This window comes from Trichomycterus rosablanca, chromosome 20 (assembly GCF_030014385.1).
Source record: "Trichomycterus rosablanca isolate fTriRos1 chromosome 20, fTriRos1.hap1, whole genome shotgun sequence".
NCBI classification, from domain to species: Eukaryota; Metazoa; Chordata; class Actinopteri; order Siluriformes; family Trichomycteridae; genus Trichomycterus; species Trichomycterus rosablanca.
Genome location: NC_086007.1, coordinates 4730641 through 4757279, shown reverse-complemented (window position 1 = coordinate 4757279; position 26639 = coordinate 4730641). Strand labels below are relative to the sequence as shown.

Genomic DNA, 26639 nt, shown 5'->3' with positions numbered 1-26639 from the left:
TTGACACTTTGACTACGTTAATGACAGAAACGGTAGTTACTCATTACACAAGATTCATCAGTTCACAAGTTAAATGTCATGGACAATTTTGTATCTTCAATTCACCTGGGAGGAAACCCATGCAGACACGGGGAGAACATGCAAACTCCACACAGAAAGGACTCCACCTCAGGATTGAGCCCAGGATTGAGAAAAGATGCTCTTATTCCATTTACATTTACAGTTTCGGCATTTAGCGGACGCCTTTATCCAAAGCGACTTACATTACAGTAACAGTATACAGTCTGAGCAATTGAGGGTTAAGGGCCTTGCTCAAGGGCCCAACAGCAGCAACCTGGCAGTGGTGGGGCTTGAACCAGTGACCTTCTGGTTACTAGTCCAGTACCTTAACGACTAGGTTATGGCTTGCCATTATTCCATTTCTCTACAGTTCACATCTTGTGGTCTTTTGTAGCTTATTATTGATGTAAGTTTTTTTCTCTCTCTCTCTCACTAGCTTCACACTTTGGTTTTGCCTCTAGGAACCTATTTTGTCTTTGTCTTAGTCATGCCTTTTGTCACTTTGTCATGCTATGGTTTTTGAGTGACATTTAAACAAGTTGATGGTCATCGCGGTCAGTGGGGAGTCATTTTGACCCTCTACCAATCTGAAGAATTGTTGTAGCAATGTTTGCTGCTTTTTTCCCCATCCAGCTGATTCTGTTGCAGGAGGATGATGATGATCACAGCAGTGGTTTTTATACTTTTCCTTGTTAAAGAAGATTTGATTTATTTAGTAATCATTTAATCAATAATTTTTTTATACAGTACTTTATACTTTGATTCTTTATACTTTTTGGACTACAGGACGTTTCATTCATAGCACATTTTATGATGTTGCTGATTATGTGGATGGCTAATGCTCAGTAGCTGGTAGGACATTTCTGCCACCAGGCTTGTATTACATTGTCGGTTATTGCCAGAAATTTGTGAAATATCATGCCAGCATTCTGTCAAAATTACGCCCCCCCCAGAAAAATGCTAATCAAGTTTATGATAAATGTCCTGTGTCATGTATTTATTTATTATTATACAACAGTTTTATTTGTTTCTGGGCAGGAATAAATTGTTGCTGCTCATTCAGATTAGATTTGAAAGCCGTGCTATCAGAATGTCACATATTGCAAATGGGAGCTTCTAATGCTTTGTACAATTCCAGGAAATTATACATAACAAATGGGCAGCTGTCAGACAGTGTGTGGCTTTACAAAGTGTACATACAATTTACACCCTGTGTCCAAAAGTTAAATCAAATCAAATGTATTTGTGTGGCACTTTTATAATGAACATTGTTTGTACAAAGAATTTGTGAAACCTTGGGAGGAACCAGCATGGACTCAACATGGATCTAACTGCATTGGGTGGTCTAGAGGATATATTTGGAAAAATTATTTATTAAACATAGAAATACTGAATTAGTTCTTTTTTGCTGCTCCCATGTTAGGAATCACCATAGCAGATCATTAAATGGTATTTTTGCTTTGGCACAGATTTTACTTTGAATGGCTTTCCTGTCTAACCCTAAAGTGGATCCAAAATTGGAACGTTCTTATGAAAGCTTTCGTAAGCTGAAATGGTGTAAAGTAAATAGGGACTCCTGCCAAATCATGCCAAAAAACACACAACATTAAATAACACTAGCGTAGTAAACGCATGAATAAAGTACAAATAATGTATGTACAGTGTAGTTTCCCTTTCCAGAATCAGGAACACGCTGAGCACACTTGAAGGTACCCATACATGGAAGGACCTCGGTAGCTTGGCTCGAGTTGTTTGGGGTGCTCGATGCAGCGAAGCTAACTGCAAAAGACGTGTTAAATGCGATTTTTGCTTCTTTAGTTCTTCTGTAGACTTCAGTTTTCTTGCTTCTTATTGATGCAAGTTGTTTTATTCTCTCTCACTAGCTTCACACTTTGGTTCTGCCTCTAGGATCCACTTTCGAACTGTTTCGTCTTAGTCATGCTTTTTGTTACTTTGTCATGCTATGGTTATTGAGTGACATTTAAACAAGTTGGTGGTCAAGGACCCCTGCCCAGAGCCCTGCCAAATCATACCAAATAACACACAACCTAAAATAACACTGCAGGTTGTTTGTAAAAGCGAAATGGTATTGAATGAATTTTCCCAGTAGGGTGGATCCCAGTATGTAATTGAAACTTGATAACAAACTTTTTAGAGAACAAACTTTATATTTAAAAGACTGGTGCTTTTCACATCATCTTAACTGCCTTAAATGAATTATGGCTATAAATGTAGCTGTGCACGTCTATAGAATTGTGTGTTACCATAGAATTTAAAGTAGTGGATTTTTTAAATGTTGTAATATTAATAATAATAATCATCATCATCATCTATGGGGTGAAACATGGTCCTATGTGCAGAGAGTGCATCAATGACAATCAAAGAGCCAGGCTGAGGGTTTCAAAAGGCCATAAGGATTGGACTGCAGTATGGTCATCTTCTCTGATTAGTCTAATTTTCAGCTCTGCCCAACAACTGCTCTGCTAATAGTTAGATGAAGACCTGGACCCCTGTCATGACCAGTCTAATCTCCAGACCTGAACTCCATCAGAAACCTGAATGTGATCAAGCCATGAAATAAGGTCGAGCTGCTTGGATTTTTGCACCATCAGTGAAATAAATAGTTTTGGACATTTGCTTTTTGTTCCTAATGTCATGTTATAAAAACATATAAAAAAGCAGAGAAACGACAACATTATTGAAAACACTTGATAATAGAGCTCTGTGCAGGCCACACCAAACTCATCAGACCATATCTAATGGACCTCGCTTTGATCTTGTTAAAAGGAAAGGCTGGACTCATATGATTCATTTCAGATAATTAATTATATAAACCTGAATGCAGAAGTATATATAGGGCTTTGATGCATAACCATGGTGACCATGATAAAAAGCTGGTTAAGATGGAGTACTGTAACCTTTTCTGAGCAAAACAAGACATCATTTAGTTACAATAAAGCAGTATACAAAACCTTCATGTTTAAATGTTTGCAAGTAGCCACGGTATAAGCAAGAGACCCTCTGAACTGTGCTGGTGTAAAAATAACAGACTTTAAGGAGAAAACAGGACGCTCACTGATTTACATTTACTATAAAAAATTTCAAGTCTCTTCAACTTAAAAATTCTTAGTGACCCGTTGCATCAAATTTTTTTAGTTGGCCTAATTTAAGTTATCTAAAATGCATAATTGAAGTTCTGCTGACAACCATAGAATTTAGGACCAACTAAAAAAAATAAGTTGTGTCAATGAAATTCATCAAATACATCTTGTTGGTCCTACAATATATTTTAAGTTCTGCTGACAATTCTACAATTTTGGACAAACTAAAAAAATAGGTTGTGTCAATGAAATTCATCAAATACACCTTGTTGGTCCAACAATATATTTTCAATTCTGTCAACTACATTTGTTTAGTCCAGTTAATTAATAATTAGTATCAAAGTACATGTAAAATATACTGAATAAGTGAACACTGCATAGCAAATGTAAATTCTTAACAAATATATTTTATTTGCATGTATCATATAAACAATAAATTTTTTTTAAACATTTAGCATTCTCAAGTATCAAACAAATTACAAGTTATACATGTTATAGTGTGCAATTGATACAATTTATATTACAAAATGTAAGTAGAGCCTAAATGTAGTTTTTAAGGTGCAAGGGCAACTACAAATTACAAGTCAACTTAGCACCTAAATGTAATTGCTAATTTTTAAGGTGGAATAAAAACCAGTTTCGATGGTTTGGTGTCTTGAAGGCATTAGTGTAGTGGGGCAGGTTGTCCATTACTACATCTTCTTCAATTACAACTGCAACATTGACTGCACTGGACAGTGATCTTGATAAAACAGCACTCTCCTTCACCACTTCAAGAATCCACGTTTTCATGTGGTTACAGGTCCTGTAATACTTCTGTATACTCTGGAACACATAATAATATCAGAGCCCCATTTATGTGTAAGAAATTGCATATTAACACAAGCACTGACATGCTAATAAAATGACTGTGGTCAAGCCAGCCTCCACTTCGAAATGCTCAGTCAAATCAGCCCCCACGTTGTTTCGAAGGATGTGCATATACTAAACATTACGGTAATAGCGTCTGGTAAAACTGATAAAAAAAAGTCACCTGAACATGACTACATCAGTTATAAATATAGAAATTTATCACTTAAAATATATATAAATGTATCAGTTAAAATATATAAATATATCAGTTAAAATACAGAAATATATCAGTTAAAAATATATTAATGTATCAGTTAAAAAAATATACATATATAAGTTAAAAATGAAAAAATTAAAAAACCCATTTCTTCCTGCAAACTGTATTAGGAATACAATTTCAAGCTTTGAAAAAAAGAGTTGGTAATAACCTGACAGCAATTCTGATGTGTCATTTCAAAATAAAAGCCTTTATATTGTCAAATTTCCATTATTTTCAATATAGACTGTTATTAAAAGAAATTCTCTAGTTTCCACAGAACAATTCCACTTCATAATGATAGTACAGTACATCATCTGTAGATGTCACTCAGTTAATATCAAGCAATTCTGATGTGTCATTTTAAAGTTAAGGCCTTTATTTAATAATGACACATCAGAATTGCTTGATATTAACTGAGTATCATCTACAGATGGTGTACTATCATTATGAAGTGGAATTGTTTTGTGGAAACTAGAGAATTCTTTTTAATAACAGTCTAGAGTTAAAATAATGGAAATTTGACAATTTAAAGGCCTTTATTTAAAAATAATACATCAGAATTGCTTGATTATAACTGTATAATATTATATATATTATAATATTATAGTTATATATATATATACGTATATATATATATATATATATATAAACTGATATATTCATATTTTTATGTGATATTTTTATATATATTTTAACTGATATATTCATATTTTTTTAAGTGATATTTATATGTATATTTGTAACCGATATATTTTAATATTTTTAACTGATATATTTTTATATTTTTAACTGATATATTTATATGTTCTTAACTGATATATTTATAACTGATGTAGTCACGTTCAGGTTGTCAGTGACTTTTTTTTATCAGTGTTACCAGACGCTATTACCGTAATGTTTAGTATATGCACATCCTTAGAAACAACGTGGGGGCTGATTTGACTGAGCATTTCGAAGTGGAGGCTGGATTGACTGCAGTATAAAATGGTACTTGTAGTACGTCAGTCAGCACGTAAAAATCAAACTAAAGTAAGAAAGGTTTGCTTAGATTCCCCAGAGATTAACAACGCTTACTCAAATTAAATGAATTAATTAATGCTTTTTACTTACATAATGTGCTGCGTTTAGAATTTCTTCACTCGTTTCAACAACTAAAAATATCTATACACCAGGATTTGTTAACAACGTTAATAAAAGCGAAGTCACCGTTTCACACACGTATGTGGATGCTGAAGCATCTGACAGCAGCATCCAGTTGCTTTAACGTTATTTACAATGCAGTAACTCAACAGGCTTCCAAAATATTTTAGTAAAATGCAGAGTAACGGTCCAAGAGTCGGTTCCTTAATAGACACGGCTAGTGGTGGAAAGATTCAGTAACTCTATCACTAGTTTGATACGGTGATTTATCACAGCTTAACAGACTCTGTCTGTAGTTATTTAATATTCAGACCAAAGTAAAAGAGGTAGTGGTGGCATGTGGAGTTACGTTTAAAAACATTAAAATGATGGAAACGTCCTCTGTGCAGCTTTCAGTTCAGTTTCAGTTCGTGAATAAGATGTAATGATGTTAAGATACTGTTTGTTTGAAAGCTCCTCGTTAATATAAAACAGTTTGAAAGTCCTCTTCTCTCCATAAAAACTGGCACAAAGACGTCCCTCTAGGGCGCATGCGCAGAAGTTTCCTCATTCCCACTGTTGCTCACCCAAATCAGTTTTTTTCATTGGACTTGAAATGTTGAGTGAACACAGTTGTACTCGTTTACTGAACCTAACATTTTAAGTTGAAGAATAAAACTACTACAGCTGATGGCACAACAAATTTTTTGTTTTTGGACCAACTATTTCCATAATTCATGTTGTGCCAACATTTATTTTTACATTCTCAGAACATAACCAAACAAGGATTTTTTACAGTGTTGGGGGCGACTCACTGTCACCTCAAAGCAAGAAGGTCCTGGGTTTGACCCCCATGTGGAGCGGTCCGGGTCCTTTTTGTGTGGAGTCTCCTCGTGTCTGCGTGGGATTTGACAGCAAGCCCTCCTCAGCTATAGCCATCATGCTTTCACTCCACTCATCCATTATTCATTCATCGTTTATTCAGGCTTTAGATGATTTTAATTACCACATGAAACAAATCTGTCATTGCGCTTTGATATTGTTAAGACTTGAGCTGGTTGTTTTACACAGTGTGACTCTATTTTAATGCGCTACATTGCTAAACTATACTGTACGCTTGGTAAATATCATATCACATTTTGGAAGCTGCAGAGTATCACCTAAATTCGGTCGCAAAGAACATTGTGGATTACTGATCAGTATTCTTCTGCCATTTCACTTTACACATCAGTATACATCTAGTTGTTTACCAAGCCCAATATTATTATTCAGTGATTTGTTAAACATTTTTTTTCACTGCTCCAGAGTCTAATGGCAGTGTGCTGTACACCCGGGTCTTTCAAACCCTGGGTCCGGAATGACCGGACTATGTGGGTGGGGTCTTCAAACGCTGTGTAAGGACCCTGATTAGCAAATAGAGGCACCTGTCCAGAAAGCATGGGTGAAAAGAGGGGGTCTGCTAGGACTATGCACGTGTCGGAGGAGGCGTGAGCAGGAATATGCCCTACTCGACTGTAATCAGGGATCCCCCAGCAGTGGAAGACAAATTGACTATGCTGAATCGAGAGAAAATGCATAAATAAATAAACAAAAAATAAATAAATAATGCATTTTAACAGGCACATAAACACGAAATGAACTTGTACACATACGTCTCCACGTGGAGGCTTTATGTTACATCTTGTAAACCACAGTGGGACCAGATTGCTACCATTTTCATTAATTATGTATATTTAGTTTTGATGCATTGTTTGATGTTTTTCTATTGTTTGTCGTTATTGTTGCAAAAAATGTGCTTTATACCACTTCAGTTGGTGAACTAAGAACTAAGAATTATGTGTTTGCTTGGCCATGGAAACCGATCCACAAAGCTCCCGGGCAAACAGTTCTTGTACTGATGTTGCTTCCGGGGCAGTTTGTATTTTGGTAGTGACAGTTATCTAAGAAAATATGATCTTCATGCTGTGTGCTGCACTTTAGCACTCCATAGTTTTGTTCTGTACGTGTCCTTATGCTGTTCTGATGCGCTGTTGTTGCTCCAAGATGCTTCCACTTCACAACAGCACGTATAGTCGACCCGGGTCACTCTAGTAGAGAAATTTAGGGACAGACTAGCCTTACATGACTGTTAGGTAAAGAGTCACGTAATGTTTGTTAATGCTTGATTTTTTTCTGATTATCGTAACATTTAGAGTACTTTTAAGTTCAAGTCGGAGAGCGACATCCACCTGGCTGAGCACCATAAGCAGGTTCTATATGATGGAAAGCTGGCGAGCAGTATCTGCTTCACCTATAACGCCAAAGCCACAGATGCGCAGCTATGTTTGGAGTCCTCACCCAGAGAGAATCCCTCTATCTTCGTCCACTCACCCCACGCCCTCATGCTTCAGGTAGTTTTTAATCTGTACAGTCTTATGCTAAATGTTTAACATCCTTGTTAAAATTCCATGTTTTGGGTCCCTGAGCAAGGCCCTTAACTCTCATCTGCTTGCAGTGTTGGATAAAAGCGTGTGCTAAATGCTGTAAATGTTAAATATACTGTATGTATTTTTTTTTCTCTGGGCAGGACGTGAAGGCTGTTGTGACCCACTCCATCCACAGTGCCATCCACTCCATTGGGGGTATCCAAGTGCTATTTCCTCTATTCGCCCAACTCGACTATCACCAGCATAATGAGAGCCAGGTGGAGACCACTGTTTGGTAAGTAGTGCTTTCTACATAACGATGTGCGCTTTATGGCTAAAAGTATCCGGACACCTTACAATGAGCTTGTTGGACGACCCATTCCAAAACTATGGGCATTAATATGGTGGCACCATACAGCTTGTCTCCACCTTCTAAAACAGTGGCTGCCTTTACTCTTTTATAATGAATTTGTACAATATTTTGGACTATGCCTGTGGGAACACTTGTAAGGTCAGGCACTCATGTTGAATAAGAAGGCCTGGCTCACAATCGGTGTTATCAAATTACCTCAGTTGCAAGCAGCAGGGGGTGCCAGAGTACAGGGGTCTGGAATATACTCAATTTATGGCAATACAAAATGGAATGAAATAGGGAGCACCCAGGTGGAGCAGAAGTCTAATACGCTAGCCCATTACTACAAAGAGCTTAAGTTTTCCACCGGCCTGGTCCAGCGTTCAATAAGCATGCTTGGCCATATCTGAGGGAGGTATGGTCGGGTAGAATTTCTCCTCATTGTCTCTGCAATAGTGACTCCTACTGTCTGGTTGAGGCACATAATACTGGAGGGTACATGTCTGTAAGAATCCACTGCTGGCTGATGTAAAGAAGCAGTCTGTGACTGCTGAAGATGTGGGCAGTGGTAGCTCAGTGGACAGGTCTCTGGTTCAACCCTGACCACTGCCAATTTGCCACTGTAGGACCCTTGAGCAAGATTAATCCTCAATTGCTTGTGATGTGTTCAGTCAAAACCATTTCTCTAAAATAAGTCGTTCTTAAAGAAAAGTGTTACTTAAAGTACAGCTTTTTGTTGTGGTGGCTGCTGGGGATGGGAAAATATGCTCAGATTACAAAGCACAGAAAAGCGTTTGTGTTTTTACAGAAGTGTTATTCACGCTGTAACCTGTTGCTTTGTTTCCTGCAGTGCGACTCTCCTGGGTTTCTTGGTGGAGCTGCTAAAGAGCTCAGTAGCAATGCAGGAACAGATGCTGGGCGGGAAAGGGTTCCTGGTGATCGGCTACCTACTGGAAAAGGTTGGTGGCACAGTTTTAACTTTAACTTTCCACTGTGTATTTTTTGTTTTGTCTATTTATTAATGTATTTTTTATTTTATTTCATTTACATCATATTTTATTTATGTATTGTTTACTTAGTAATATTTTTAATCACTGCAAATTGGTAAAAATAAATGAATAAATAAATAAGTTATTTGACTTGACATTGGTGTAAAAAATTGCCCTTTAATGGTTTAATGGATCCATCCACCCACCCATCCATCCATCCATCCATCCATTCATCCATCCATCCATATATCCATCCATCCATCCATCCATCCATCCATTCATCCATCCATTCATCCATCCATCCATCCATCCATCCATCCATTTATCCATCCATCCATTTATTCATCCATCCATCCATATATCCATCCATCCATCCATCCATTCATCCATCCATCCATCCATATATTCATCCATCCATCCATTCATCCATCCATCCATTCATCCATCCATTCATCCATCCATCCATCCATCCATCTATCCATTCATCCATTCATCCATCCATCCATCCATCAATCTATCCATCCATCCATCCATCCATCCATTCATCCATCCATTCATCCATTCATCCATCCATTCATCCATCCATCCATTCATCCATCCATCCATTCATCCATTCATCCATCCATTCATCCATCCATCCATTCATCCATCCATTCATCCATCCATCCATTCATTCATCCATCCATCCATCCATCCATCTATCCATTCATCCATACATCTATCCATTCATCCATCCATCCATCCATTCATCCTTCCATTCATCCATCCATCCATCCATCCATCTATCCATTCATCCATCCATCCATCCATTCATCCATCCATCCATTCATCCATCCATTCATCTATAAGGTCCTGATAGGTTCTTACAGGTATCTGGAGTCATGGGGGAGGATCCATAGAGCGAACACAACTATCGAGGTTGTCCCACAGATGCTCAATTGGGTTCAAGTCTGGGGAATTAGGGGGCCAGGGTAGTACTTGAAAGTCTTGGTCATGCTTAGAAATTTCTAGCTGTGTGACATGTCGCTTTGTCTTGCTGGAAGATCCCATCCGCCTTTTCCCATGGTACTTTTACCCATGACAGCAACGAGTGATATATGTGCAAACTGCCTATCGCACACCTTATATACCCACCAAGTAAGCTAATGAAACAGGACTTCCTTCATGAGCTATGCGCTGCTGCCGTCGAAAACAGGGAGCAGTTATAAGAATGTGTATATACTATGCTAAAACTAGTATTATAGATATCTTATATAGTCTCAGCAGTGCTGTAAGCCTGGCCGAGTGCTTAATAGATACAATGAGAGTAGGGGAAGGTTGGGTAGGGTTTTCTTACTTGCAGTGGCAATAGTGACCTCTACTGTCTGATTGAGGTGTGAGAAACACATAGAGCATAGTATTACTCTGTAGGAATCAACTGCTGGCTGGGGAAAAGAAGCAGCGGGTAACTTCCTACATGTCTGAGGAAGCAGTTGCTAGTCGGTCGCTTTCATTATTATGGCCAGTTATTATGGAAGCGGGTAGAGGGTGATATAGATGTTGGATAACTTTAAGTGTGACAATTATGCAACAACAGAGGCAGTCACAAAAGTTTTGACCTCTTTTCCTCATTATATATAAAGAAAAGTCATATTTGTGTCGCTGATGCTACAAAAAAAGGATCTAAAGAAAGTCAGATCAGAAGTGCTTTACCCTTCTGGTCTGATCTTTACTCTCTTCATCATCGATCTGTTGTTTCGTCCTCCTCACCCATCACTCTTTCTTATTATTGCCTATCAATCTCTTCCACCTTCCTCTATTATCCACTTTTCCTGTTTAATTTGGATTAAGTAGAATAAAGTGACCATGTCCAGTCACTCAGTAGACATGAGCTTGTGTAAGGCTTCACATGATCTTCACTTGGAGTACAGCAGCGTTCTCACAGCTTGCTTTCTCATTCACACTTATCCAGCCATCTGTTTCTGGCCTGTTCACAACTCAAACCCTCACCACAGGTGCCGTCACACCTACTGCTAAATCACGCTCAAACTTCCCAAAGTTAAAATACTGTTTCAGTTTCAAAGTCAAACTGCAAGTGTTTATGCATGAAGCGCCTGAGAGATCTGGCCTGTAACTGAAACACTCTACCACTGCCCAATTGGTTAAGGTACTGGACTAATAATCAGAAGGTTGACACCTCTGGCCTCACCACTGCCATGTTGTCAGAGCAAGGGCCTTAACCCTCAATTGTAATTGGTCACAGTCATTTTCAATAAAAGCATCTGCCAAATGTGGTAAATGTAAAAAAAGTAAAACTGCCCTAGGTACTCACACAAAAAAGTATGTAGATATCGGTATATTTCGCTAGCACACCAGTGCCGAGATTCTGAACTCCTCGGTTCAAAACTCGGCGTTGCCACCGGTCGGCTGGGTGCCATCTATGTGGACTATGTGGGTGGGGTCTTTAAACGCTGTGTAAGGACCCTGATTGGCAGATAGAGAGGCGTCTGTGCAGACTGCATTGGTGAAAAAGGGTTCTGTTAAGGGCTGCGCACAGGTCAATGGAGGCGTGAGCAGCCTCAGCAATCAGGGATCCCCCAGCAGTGAAAGACAAATCGACTATGCTAAACTGGGAGAAAATGCATAAATAAAAAATAGGAAAATCATGTTAAGACGAAAGCATTTTTCAAACTGTGGTCATGATGTTGGAAGCATATAATTAATTGAATATAATACATTTTAAACACCTCTTACCATTACTTCTCTTTTTTTAGTCATCCCGTGTGCACATCACCAGGGCTGTACTGGAGCAGTTTCTCACTTTTGCCAAGTACCTGGATGGCCTGAGCCATGGCGCGCCACTCCTCAAGCAGCTGTGTGACCACGTCCTGTTTAACGCTGCTATTTGGATACACACTCCAGCCAAGGTGAGAACATCTCAGCTGGATCTCAGACACCTCACACTGACAACATGCTGCAGAGCGAGTAAATCTGGGTAAACATTGCTCAAGTCTCAGGCAGGGCTCAGGTCGAAGAAACACCAAGGTGGTATTTGGTGAGAACTTGAGAGGCTGAAGCTTACACACATACACCCACCGAGACACCCACACAGGGGTGCCGCACACATGGGGGGTAGTTAAGACAATCCCAAAGACCTGTAACTGACAAAGGCCATTAAAAATTATTATACCATTGGGTATTTTTTGCAGTATTAAATTATTTAATCTGGGAATCGAACCCAGGATCTTCTTGCTGTGGGGTGTCAGTCTACCCACTGTGCCGCTCGCTGAGATCATGAATAAATGAGAAGAGACAGATTACACCTTGTATACCGTATTTGAATAAAATTGATGAGGATACATATGGAGCAGCAGTGATGACAGACAAGCTGGGTTGTTTCTGGTTATAGATCTGAGTACAAACCAAGTGTGAAAACATCCTAACTACGCAAATGAGCAAAACATTTCACTTTGTATTTACTGAGCTTAGAACTTAGTCTATTTCATTAAGGCTGAATATTATTATATACTTCATGGCTAAATGTGATATGTGAAATGTAGACGTTACTTTCACTGCAAATCATACTTAAACACTGATGTGTGTACTGATAATAAACATATCAATTAACACAGCTGAGTGTTGAGTACAGGGTTCATGTAAAGAGTTTTTTTTTTATCAGAAGCTGCTTTTTTCATTAAAAACATTATATGTACATCATCTGTAGAGAACATATGAGGATCTTCAAAAAGTTTCCGCACTTTTATATTTTCGTTGGAAGTGGTGAGGGCAGGAGGAGTAGTAATCGGTCGTGTCTGAGTGACGCTTATAGTCCGGATTTAGCTCCATCTGATTTCCACATTTTTGGACGCTCAAAGAAGCTTTAAGGGGAAGAAGATTTTCATGTGATGATGATGTGAAAGCAGCGCTGCATCAGTGACTAAGGGCTCAACCAAAAACGTTTTTCTGCATTAAAAAATTGGTACGAAGCTGGGAAAATGCATCGTAAGGTGAATATATAGAAACGTGATATAATTTAGTTTTGAAATTCAAAATAAATAGAGTTTTAAAAAGTGCGGAGACTTTTTGAAGAACCCTGGTATAAAGTAAATTTTCCCCTTACTTAGCATCTTAGCAGTAGTGAGGCTCTAACTATTCAACCATTCAATTATGCTGAAAGTCCAGTACCTGCACCACTAAGCTACCACTGCTGGACTTATAAATAAAACTGCAGCATTAAACAGGGTCATTTCAAGTCAATGGACAAAGCCTGTACTTATTATCAGCACAATTAATAACCAAGACTTGTTCCTGAAATGTTCTTGTTACTTGTAAATTATGAACTTAAAATGACATCTAACCAAGAAATTTTAACAGCAGCTTTATAAAAAAGAAAAAAAATAGTAATAATAAAATTTCCCGACCAGCAAAACAGCTGCATGTAAAGAAAACCAGTGTCCAATTACTAACTGACTTGCTGCTACGCTAAAAAAAGGAATTGCCTTTAAAAAAATCAATCACTGCATTCATACCTGCTCATTAGAAGCTCTGAGTCAGAGAACCAGCCAGACACCATGAGTCAGAGCACCAGCTGAAGTCTCATTTGTTCTGCCTGAGCAGGGATATTAAATTTGACCCTATTTATTTATTTATTTAATTTTATTTGAAACACTTTAAGCACTATACGAAATATTCACATATTCTTTATCCCAGAGCAAATCAAAATAATAATAATAATAATAATAATAAAAAGGAGAAGAAGAAAAATAAGAATACAGTGGTACCTTGTAACTCGACGTCTCAACTTGAAATATTTGAAACTCGACACCCTTCGTCAGGATCAGAATCTTTATTATTCGCCAAGTACCAGATGTACAAGGAATTTCTTTTGGTGCAGGTGTCAACATACATACATCAAGTTAAATAATAAAAAGGAACACTATATCTAAATGTATAATAAACAGTATAGCAGCAGCATGAACAGTACAACATCAGGCAAAGTGTGCAATGAGAATGTGCAGTACGGTACACTGACAGACTAAGTAAGAAATAGAAAAGGTATTTGTGGGGAAATTTGTACCCCTAAACCCGAAATTTTCCTTAAACTCGATGTGTTCCGCCTTAAAATATTATTTAATTTTAAATTAACAATGAACAGCGGCTTTGTTGAGCGCTCGGCTTGAGCAGTGCCGTAAAACATCGTCAGAGTGCAAATATGAGACGAATCTGCATTATAGCTGAGGGTTCTGAGAAATTGTGAGAATCACCTCTTGGCATTTAGCACACGCTTTTTATCCAATGTGACTTACAGTACTGTGACAGTATGTAGTCTAAGGGTTAAGGGCCTTGCTCAAGGGCCCTACAGTGACACCCTGGCAGTGGTGGGGCTTGAACCAGCAACCTTTTGATTACTAGTTCAGTATCTTAACTGCTAGGCTACCACTGCCCCTCAGTTTAAAATGAGTTTAATTAAGCTTAACGTGGATTAATGTACTAAAAGAACGACACAGAAACACTAAACCTCTCTTTATTATTACTGCTCATTAGTTCTCTCCACTAATGAAATTCCTCACTCGTTGTTTTAGTACAAAAAGTCTATATAAAAACACTGAAATACAATTGAAAACAGTTAAAAATCAATATAAAAACACAATAAAACCTGAACTTTATCTTTACTACTTTATTTACATATGCTTCTTAATGTTGAGACGCATTTGGAATACCGTATTTTGTTTAGTAAAGGCGCACTCACAGGCGGTGCACAAACGGTGAAAAAAGCGGTAAAGCACAAAAGCTATTTAGTCATTACGTATGTGAATGCGCCTTTACTGCACGGAGTACGGTATTAAAAAGTGTAAGGAAGCAAAGAAGTAAACTTGAAGTGCAGTTTTATTGTATTTTATATTGATTTTAACTGTTTATTTAATTACATTTTAGTATTTCTATATTACTATATTATACTTGTGTTATTTTCAGTTTATAAGTGTCCAAAACAACCCAATTATTTTACTATGCCTAAAATATACACTGATCAGCCATAACATTAAAACCATATTCTTGTCAGCTCCACTTACCATATGGAAGCACTTTGTAGCTCTACAATTGTGTAGTCCATCTGTTTTTCTACATACAGTTTTAGCCTGCTTTCACCCTGTTCTTCAATGGTCTTCACTGCAGTGACAATGACATGGTGGTGGTGTGTTAGTGTGTGTTGTGCTGGTATAAGTGGATCAGACACAGCAGCGCTGCTGGAGTTTATAAATACCGTGTCCACTCACTGTCCACTCTATAAGACACTCCTACCTAGTTGGTCCGCCTTGTAGATGTAAAGTCAGAGACGATCGCTCATCTATTGCTGCTGTTTGAGTCGGTCATCTTCTAGACCTTCACCTGGTCACAGCATGCTGCCCACGGGGCACTGTTGGCTGGATATATTTTTGGTTGGTGGACTATTCCAGCAGTGACAGTGAGGTGTTTAAAAACTCCATAAGCGCTGCTTTGTCTTATCCTCTTATACCAGCACAACACACACTAACACACCACCACCATGTCAGTGTCACTGCAGTGCTGAGAATGATCCACCACCTAAATAATACCTACTCTGTGGTGGTCCTGGGAGGGTCCTGACCATTGAAGAACAGCATGAAGGGGGGCTAACAGAGCATGCAGAGAAATAGATAGACCACAGTCAGTAATTGCAGAACTACAAAGTGCTTCTATATGGTAAGTGGAGCTAATAACATGGACAGTGAGTGTAGATACAAGGAGCTGGTTTTAATGTTATGGCTGATCGGTGTATGCAGTTCCACAGGGCCATGGAACGCATTAACATCCGTATGGGAAAAAACACCTTGAAACTCAACGTCTTTTAAACTCGGTGCCACTCCCAGAACCAATTAATGTTGAGTTTCAAGATACCACTGTAAAAGGAAAAATTAATACATTTAGCCCTCTGCAGATGTATTGGATGTGTTGCTTGTTTTTTTGCACACTCAGAGGAAAGTATGTTTTTAAAATGCTAAAAAGATGAAAAAGAAATGTGCCCTCCCATGCTCCATAATGATCTGTGTAGAGTGGATGAGGCGTACCGAAGAGAGACGACACTGTACACCAAACACGCTCGGCTCAGCCACCACACCACGAGGACTCACCATGAATAAATGAGAGAGTGTGGAAATGAATGCAGAAGAGGAGAAAGAGGGAAACTGCTGGCTCTCTCAGGGCCAGACACTACTCAGAAAATGGAACAATGAGAGGAACTGTTGGACAGGGAGAAAGATGTGCATGAGGGAAATGAAAGATAAATTGAAGTTGATAAATTGAAGAAGAGTGGTTGAGTACTTTGAAATGACAAAGCCATCTGCTGCTCATCCTGGTATAGAACTCTCCCCAAGCCAGATCTTTAGACCAGCATGAAATCAAAATAGGAAGTATTTCTAGTTAGTCTTAATTCAACAAGCTGTCAGTCTTCATAAACATCTCTGTTTGGTGGTCTCACAGCAGTCCATCAACATCTTAACATCCAGACTCAGAAAACCATCCTGCTTATCTATTTGTTCTTTACGTATTACGTTTTTAATGTTGGAGTCTGGATTGGCTTTTAATTACACAGGATCTTTTTCTATAAAGTACACTGAGTTGCTAAACTATACTAATTTCTTACTCACTTTCTTAACCGCTTATCCACTTAGGGTCACGGGGGGGCGAGAGTGCTACCCACCGAGCCACCGTATTAATTTCTCATTTAATAATAATAATAATTAGATTCTGAATCAGGCTTTTTTGGCCAAATTAGCATGGATGCTTGCAGTGCATCTGTGTCTTATCACACACAACTCTCTCTCTCTCACACACACATACATTCACACCTGTAAACATTTGCATGTGCAATCCACATGTCATAAAAATGCACTCTGTTGGGGTACATTTACTGAAGGTCATCTGTTGCTATATGACCAAAATAATGTGGACATCAGACCATGACCTTATTGGACATGCCATTTTATCCTTGTAGTTTTTTTTACATTAAATCAGTTAAGCCTTACCTTCAGTCTTGCCTACCCATGTGATTGGTTTCCTGGGTTCCTTCCAAGGGCATGTTTGGTAAATGAATGAATACTTTGTTGTTTTCCAAATGTGGATTTACTGTACAGGTTCGTGTCTGATATTAATTTGCGTAGGATCCTGAACGCCTTATCGATTAATAAATAAACTCAGTCATGTCAACAATGTTCCATGTACTGTACTTTGTTTATCTGTTGCTAAGCACAAGGTGTTCTTGCATTTCTATATTGAAATAAAGCGTTCATAATGTTCTTTTTATTGTTTGAATCCAGTCTACTAATGACATCTTCTATTAAGTATAACCTTCAGTCTTGTTTTCCTTTGGTGATTCTGTCTTATTAAATTTTATAGTCGTTATTTTTTTGTTTCTTTGTAAAGGTTCTTAATAGGTTTTTGCTTGTATGTCAATATTCTATTCATTAACCCTCTTTAGCCCTTTTTATTATTTTTATTATTTATGTTTATAGACATTTTTTTAAATTAATTAATATAAATAAACTGTCTTTTTAGTATTGCTTATGTAATGACTACAAATTAAACACAAGTTCAGACTTAAATAAAAGTTATAAATAAATGTTATTATATAATTATATAGTAATGTAATGCATTACAGGTCATTTTAACCTGCATTAAATTTGTCACATCTGAATGGAACTGAAACTACAGTATCCTGATCACTGGATTTGTGTACGTGTGTCCCTCAGGTGCAGTTATCACTGTACACATACCTGTCCTCTGAATTCATTGGCACAGCAACCATCTATAATACCATCAGGCGTGTGGGGACCGTCCTGCAGCTAATGCACACTCTGAAGTACTACTACTGGGCTGTGAACCCTGCACCGAGCAGCTCTATCATCCCCCGTGGCCTGAGTAAGTCAACTGATCTGTTCTGTATTACTTAAGCCTTATTCAGCTAGTAATCATCACAAACATTTGCAAAGATACTGTGTGGTACAGATTGAGATCTATACAAAAAGAAACTCCAGTGAAGCTCTAACCTCACTCTCTCAAACTAGCTGAACATATTTTGGGATAAACTGGAACTCTTTTGCCACTGTAGGCTCTGTACATCCTCTGGGTTGCTGTTTTGACATCCAGACCCCATGACTGGATTATAGTGCTGTTGTGCTCCAGCTCAAAAGCATCAGTTAGAGATGTATAGCTGTTAGAAAGAGACACACAGGACCACGATAGAGCCATCATTTTCACCCCTTAGATCAGAGCCATCCAGAACCATCTAAAAACACTCACACAAACACACACTCAGTGCAACAGCTTCGATCTGTTCTAACTTGGGCCAGAATAATACTAATACTACATGTTTTATTTGCAAATCTAGTGAGAACTATTATGAATTTATATTTTTGTTTGTACCACTATTCTCCTTCCAAAGGCACTGTTTTGACCAAAAACTATAAAGCCATCAGTGTTCTGTGAACGAGAAAAGAAAAAGACACACACTGTGCATAATAAAAATAGCTCTGTTATTTAACTGTACACCTACACTGTGTGCTAACAGGATATGTGAATCATATAAAAGTTCTAGAAGGTGTAAACAGTATCTAAACCCTAAAGCCCCAGATCTGCTACTGTTCTTGATACATTACTACCAGTACAACATGTACTACCAAGTCAGTGCATGCTAAAAATAGTTCACCACACATGAACTATCTGGTCATTTGAGGTCATTTGTGGGTTGCTTTTTGTAGCATGGATGGAGTAGGTGGGGTTACAAAGAGTACAGAGCAACATCTGGGCTATACACTAATCAGCCATAACATTAAAACCACCTCCTTGTTTCTACACTCACTGTCCATTTTATCAGCTCCACTTACCATATAGAAGCACTTTGTAGTTCTAGGGTTACTGAACTGAATTACTGATCGAAGTTTCTCTACATACCTTTTTAACCTGCTTTCACCCTGTTCTTCAATGGTCAGGACCCCCACAGGACCACCACAGAGCAGGTATTATTTGATTCTTGGCACTGCAGTGACAATGACATGGTGGTGGTGTGTTAGTGTGTGTTTTGCTGGTATGAGTAGATCAGACACAGCAGCGCTGCTGGAGTTTGTAAATACTGTGTCCACTCACTGTCCACTCTATTAGACACTCCTACCTAGTTGGTCCACCTTATAAATGTAAAGTCAGAGACGATCGCTCATCTATTGCTGTTGTTTGTGCTGGTCATCTTCTAGACCTTCATCAGTGGTCACAGGACGCTGCCCACGGAGCGCTGTTGGCTGGATATTTTTGGTTGGTGAACTATTCTCAGTCCAGCAGTGACAGTGAGGTGTTTAAAAACTCCAGTAGCGCTGCTGTGTCTGATCCACACACTAACACAGCACCACCATGTCAGTGTCACTGCAGTGCTGAGAATGATCCACCACCCAAATAATACCTGCTCTGTGGTGGTCCTGTGGGGGTCCTGACCATTGAAGAACAGCATGAAAGGGGGCTAACAAAGCATGCAGAGAAACAGATAAACTACAGTCAGTAATTGTAGAACTACAAAGTGCTCCTATATGGTAAGTGAAGCTGATAAAATGGACAGTGAGTGTAGAAACAAGGAGGTGGTTTTAATGTTATGGCTGATCAGTGTATAGTAGCTGTATCTTATAGAATACATGATTAGTGTGTGCACAAAGGTAGATGTACCCAATTAGTGTAGATGAATATAGTATCTTATTAAAATACAGTTACAGATCCATATTGGACACATTGTCTTAGCCTTAACAAATCAGACCCAACATTAGGATCAGCGTTTCTCTGAAACTCTTTAGGACTCTAACGTCTGAGTAATTGAGGCAGTAATGAGGCGGCACAGCAGGAGAAAACAGATGAGCTGTGCTTAATAACAGCCGCTACATTAATTTATGTGAATGGTGCTTTAACCTCCGTCTGCTGGATGAAATGAAGGCTCATAAGCACCTTCAGGTCTCGAATAGTTTCCTTTAGCAAATCAGACCTTCTTTCACACCTGCTGATTTAATAGTTCTGCGTAAAAAGCTGCGGCGTGACTCAGGCTAATGGCTAGTCTCAAAAACAACAACTCACAAAGACGTCTTTTGTATCCAACTGACCATTTTTGTTACCCATGTTCCGTAACCACACTGGTCTTCACCACCAAAGTAGTGCTTGTTGGTCAGTTAAAATCGGTTCGGTTTGGGTTCTAGGATTAATATGCTGCTGATGTGGTACAGCGTTAACAAGCTAATAGACTCCTATTAAAAAAGACAAGATGAGAACAGTGCAGTGAAGATTCTGTGTATGATAAATTAAGGTTTTAATCAGTCTACAAACCTAATCGATAAATTAACCAAGTAACTAATAACTAACTAATATTAACTAATTATTAGGGACAGTGGTAGCCTAGTGGGTAGAGCTTTGGGTTATCAACTGAAAGGAATCCCAGCTCTGCCATGTTGCCACTGTTGGGCCCTTGAGCAAGGCCCTTAACCCTCTCCGCTCCAGGGGTGCCAGGCTGACCCTGGACTCTGACCCCAGCATCCAAACATGCTGGAATATGCTAAGAAAGAATTTCATTGTACTGTACAACTGTATATGTATAAATGACAAATGAAGGTGTTATTCACATCTAGTGCTAAGCGGCATATAGAATCAATTATATGAAATAAATGATCAGCAGTTTAGGGAAGGCCTGCATGACTTTGACTAAGCAAGGTCTGAAAGGACAGGGCTTCACAAGGCCTAGGTCCTGTAATGGATTGGCTTCCTATTCAAAGTGTCAGGATTGCGTCTAGTAATTCTGGGGACATCGGGTCCATCGCAACCCTGACCAGGATAAATAGTGATAATAAAAATACGGGCCTCTTGGGTGGGACAGTGGTAAAACATGCTAGCACACCAGAACTCGTCAGTTCAAATCTCAGCTCTGCCATCCGGCTAGGCTGGGTGGCTACATGAACAATGATTGGCTTGTTGTTCATACAGGGTGGGAGCCAGACAGGGACCTCATAACTGATGCAATTATGACTTCTGCTGGCAGATTGAGTCAAGGAATAATGTGTTGATCAGGGTGTGGCTCTCTGTACACAAAGCTGATCCACCATATGAACTTGCCTCGTGCAGGTGAAAAGATGCAGTCTGATACCGCACACGTGTCGGAGGGTGTGTGTGTCTCGCTCTCTCCAATCAGAAGTGGAGATCAGCATCAGTAGAGAGGAGGCATAATGCTAGTAGGTGGAGTGAGGCTTAGACATGGGCTGTAGCAGTAGGGGGAATTCAGGGAGGAATGAGAGGGTTAAATATTAAATGTGTTCACCTGTGGTGCTAATGACCGTACGTATTTAACCTGTGCTCTTTTCCTCTGTGGGTCTTTTTCTGTCTTTAACGGACCAGACAGAGGCTAGAACGTGAATATCATGAATATTAAAAAGCCACACTGTTCTTTTCAGCTTGCATAAATGACCAGGCTGTGTTTACTGTTGGACTCTTGAGTCCAGTCACACTGGACTGTGATGACTCTGACTGGCGCTGTTTACTCCCCAACTCCCCCAAACATCCATCTTTTCTTATATTCTGCTTTCTCTCCTAAGATCTCACTGTCCACCCTGTTTATAAAGCAACCTGTCTGTCTTTTTCACATCCTGGTCTCATTTTTATTCTTGTGATGTCCAACTTCCTTCCTGTCATTCCTTCTTTCTCTCTCACTCTATTCATCCTTATTTTTATCTTGCTGTTTTCTTTATTGCAGGGATTTTTTACTATCCTAAGTCCTAAGATATTTGGAATTTACCCATTGAATTATTTATGCTTTATATAATACATAATCAGTTAATTTTTAAGCATTGTTTTTGTTTGCTGAGCTACAGTGAAGGTTAACTACACTAAAATCAAGAAACTCTTTCTTGACCAACATCAGTGCCCAGCCATGCAAGGGTGATTCTTCAATTGGGGGAGCTTTTACGTCCCTAAGTTATAAATTTGTGTAAAAATACTTTATTACAAAATAATTATTAAAAAGATCATTCATTGCATCACAAAAAAAAATTACATACCAAAATAATTATGATTATGAATTTTTATGATGATTTAAACATCAATATTTTGCTACTTTGGCCTTGTCCCCAACCCAGACTTTAAAACTTCTCTGCTCTAATAAAATGCTAAAAAGTGATCAATTCATTATAAAAATCACAATATGAGTTTTATAATAACTTAAAAAGAAACAAAACGTAATTTTTTTTCATATCTGTACAACCTATGCATATTTTGGGCAATATATTACTGTCCCCAGCATTATCGTCATTACCACAACAGTGTATGGTTTCTGTAGGGAATCATTTGAAGGTAACACTTGTTTATGTTGTAACCATGGAAACAAAGACTTGCAAGGAAGCACATGCCAGCCATAAGAGAAGATTAACATTTTAATGTCTGGAAATGTGAGTAATTTAATCATGTATTCCTCCTGATCATAGAGTACATTTATTCAGCGTCATTACCATTTATATCAGTATGGCAGTACTTTACCAAAAAAAAAAAAAAAATGTACACATTATTTACATTTATGTATTAAAAGTGCATCTTGTACTAGCTGTTGACTAGCTTTAGCAAATCCATAGCCTATCTAGTTTTTTTCTTAAAAAAAGTAAAAATTGTCATTACCGCAACACGTCATTACCAACACATAATGACATTTTGCTATGCCACTTCGCAAATAAATATGAAATATTAAAATTCTATATAAGCTCAATTGTAGCCATCATTAAGTCTTTGCTCTAGCATTATCTTGACATAATTAAAACTAAATTATTCCTAATTTTATTTTTCAAAATTTAACATGGTCAAAAGAGCCCGCAATTGAAGAATCACCCACAAACGCTCTTTTGACTGAATTGGCACAAATTCCCAGACATATGGAGTCTTGTGAGAAGCCTTCTCATTAGAATTGCTAGTTTTCTATGTTAATACCTTTTGTTCTTAAAAATAGGACGACCAACAAGCCTATGAACAGGTCTAATACTTTTAGTCGTGAGGTATACACCGATGAGGCATAACATTATGACCACCTTCCTAATATGGTGTTGGTCCCACTTTTGCTGCCCTGTACACAACAGACTGTGATGCACTGTGTATTCTGACACCTTTCTATCAGAACCAGCATTAACTTTTTAAGCAGTTTGTTGGATCGGACCACACGGACCAGCCTTCGCTCCCCACGTGCATCAATGAGCCTTGGTCACAGTTTGGTCACCCTGTCACAGTTTACCACTGTTCCTTCCTTGGACCACTTTTGATAGATACTGACCACTGCAGACCGGGAACACCCCACAAGAGCTGCAGTTTTGGAGATGCTCTGACCCAGTCGTCTAGCCATCACAATTTGGCCCTTGTCAAACTCGCTCAGATCCTCACGCTCGCCCATTTTTCCTGCTTCTAACATCAACTTTGAGGATAAAATGTTCACTTGCTGCCTAATATATCCCCCCCACTAACAGGTGCCGTGATGAAGAGATAATCAGTGTTATTCACACCACCGGCAGTGCTCATGATGTTATGCCTGGTCAGTGTATATGATTGGTATTAAATCAGCAACCAGAATAGGGTTGAAACGCTGACCTTAGCAGTTATTCATGACAGGAAATGACAAGTGGACCTGTGATGGATGATGAGTTATGAGGAATTTTGGGATAATGTATCTCATTTGGTAAGGTGCTGATTCTTCGATTGAGATGTTTTGTTCACATTGATTTTTTTCCTGTTTGCCAGCCAGAAAAACATCTCCTTTATCTCCTCCTTCCTGTACAGGATGGCGAAGAGATGAGACTCCAAGGAACCATAATGAAGTGTTTAATTTGTTTAACAAAGAAAACTTGTACTCAGTCTCTGTCTCGTTCTTTCTCAGGAGACACGGAGACTCTGCAGCGCCTCCAAATTAAACACATGCATCACTATAACACACAAGCAATCTGAGACTCTTAGGTGGAGACACCCACAGATCAGACGTCCCCTGTGGGACGTGTACAGTGCAGTGTGGAAGATTTGTGGCGCACTCATCTTTGCACAACTGCTTTAATTTTGCTTAAATTTGAGAGCTATTTTAACATGGATTGCAAGTCATAATGGGTTTATGGACTTTCTATATAGTTTTAGAACAAATGAAAGTGTAAGTGACGAGTGTTAGCAAGGAAAAAGCATTATTTTTATTTTTTAGCACTTTTTCCAAATTTAATTACCTGTCTAATTATCTACTTAGCTGTCAGTTATCAGTAGTTAACTTGGCAGCATACAACCTCATCTAAAAAGCAAAACAAGGCTCGTAGTTAAAGACAGGATCAAAACTTGTAACCCAGTGTGTCTGGTCACAAATTAATCAGCGAGTGTGACAGATTATCAATATGCTTACCACCTCAGATAGCACTGACCGCTCATTTAAACCCCGTGTGGGCTGGCTTGGAATGTGTAGAGCAATTATTTCTGCTTTATGCAAATATAAACAAACGCTTACACAGAGTCAGTGATAAACTAAATATATGTTAAGATTTTATTATTCTAGAATGAAACTTACTAAAAAGAAGAACTGACCAAAACTGTTCAAAAGCTTTTTATGGCTGGTTTAACCCACTCCACTTGTCCTCATAGTGCATCTCGTCAGCTCAAGCATCATCTGTAATAATAAATACACTCAGTATGTTTTTACCTAGAACATAATAACAACATAATAAAGAGTATTAATTTGGGGTGGTTGGGATGCACAGCCGGGTTTTGATACTGTGTTTAAGGGGTGCAGGGTTGGTTATTCAATCACCTCCTTGTTGCTCCTACAGCAACTTCTCCTTTCTGGTAAAGATGCTAACATGAGCAACAGAGAATTACAAAGATCATGGCACATCTTTTTTTAAAAATTCTTTTAACATGTGTCTAAGGATGCATGCGTCAACCTACGGCCAATGATGTGGTAAAAGGGTGCACAGTTGGAATTGGGTGATATAATACCTGTAATAGGTTAAAAAAAAAAATAGTTTAAGGCCTTAATTATCATTAAATGTCTTACATTTGTAGTGATGTGATCAGTTAGAGACTTATAATTGTACAAAATGCTCTCAGTAAGCAAGAAAGAAGCCAGTAGTCATTAAAAAAGAGCTGCAGCATATACTGAAAGCAGCAGGAACAACAGTTACAGAGGACACACAATTAACTGTACCACAATCATCTTTGTTCCTGAATTTAACAAGAAAGCCACACCTAAAAACGAAGCACATAAATGTAAAACCAAATAACCTTCCTATTCATTCATTCATTCATTCATTCATTCATTCATTCATTCATTCATTCATTCATTTATCCTAGTCAGGATTGCAGCAGGCAAGAACACCCCGGACAGGTTGCCAGTCCATCAAAATGCAGACACACACACATATACCTAGGCCAATTTTTTAGTTAAATACATTCATGTTTGTGCATAAAATAAAAATTATACAGTATATGGAATGTAAATAAAACAGGCTCTTTTTAGCCATACTCTTTTCTATTTATTTAATTTTAAACATTTGGTGTTTGAGGTAGCACTGAAGCTATTCATCTTAAGGATACCTGTGGACACACTGACACAGAGACAGTACTAAGTGCCATGATGAAGTGGTTATTGATATTAATAAGATCTTGCCAGCTTGTGGGTACACTGGGTACTGCCAGTCTCTGCTGTAAAACTGTCTCAGCCGGATTATGAATGAAACATAAGCTTGTCCTGCGCCGAGTGTAAGCTGACGGCTCCCTGTGCTACGTGCTATTACAGATGGCCCGCGGCCTTCCCAAAAGGAGATCCTCTCACTCAGAGCCTTCATGCTGCTCTTCCTCAAGCAGCTCATCCTCAAGGTAAGATCCATGCTCCGTCCTTCACTGCTGAGGTTTACCAGCTACTGTTTTAATGAATAAAGTCCCTCTGATGAAGCACATCTTCCAAAATGCCATCGAACTGGATCCAAAATTCAGTTTCTTTAATTAGATCATGTACTAAATTTTTAGAAGTATGCGGACACCCGTCCTATCTTCTGTGCTTAAGCTGTTTAGGCTTTCACATTGCTATAATGTGTATATGATCAACTGTATAAAATAAATCTATGCCTTTAACTTGGTGCAGCTTTTTGGAAGGTCCTTTTTTGTGCACCAACTGCTTATTAATGGGCAGTAAAGGGCGGTTGTAGCCTAGCGGTTAAGATACAGAGCTAGTAATCCAAAGGTCGCTGGTTCAAGCCCCACCACTGCCAGGTTGCCACTGTTGGGCCCTTGAGCAAGGCCCTTAACCCCCAATTGCTTGGACAGTATACTTGTATAATATAGTCGCTTTGGATAAAGGTGTCTGCTTAATGCCGAAAATGTAAATGTATTAATGCCCATGTTTTTAGAATGGGATGTCCACCAAGCTCATGATCAGGTGTCTACTTAATTATACATGATGTAAACAGCAGTTCATCATGGTTCATTCTAATTAAT

At 38.6% G+C, this 26639-nt stretch overlaps 1 protein-coding gene across 2 annotated transcripts in view; it reads left to right on the top strand.

The window, feature by feature from the left end:
• Positions 1-26639, top strand: part of nbeab (neurobeachin b) — a 322601-nt gene that overhangs the window by 81745 nt on the left and 214217 nt on the right. For both annotated transcript variants that reach the window (XM_063016272.1, XM_063016273.1), the window contains exons 9-14: positions 7584-7781; positions 7958-8091; positions 8999-9107; positions 11891-12043; positions 17882-18050; positions 25942-26021. In XM_063016272.1, coding sequence (XP_062872342.1) covers positions 7584-7781; positions 7958-8091; positions 8999-9107; positions 11891-12043; positions 17882-18050; positions 25942-26021 — 843 coding nt within the window. The remainder of the gene's footprint in view (positions 1-7583; positions 7782-7957; positions 8092-8998; positions 9108-11890; positions 12044-17881; positions 18051-25941; positions 26022-26639) is intronic.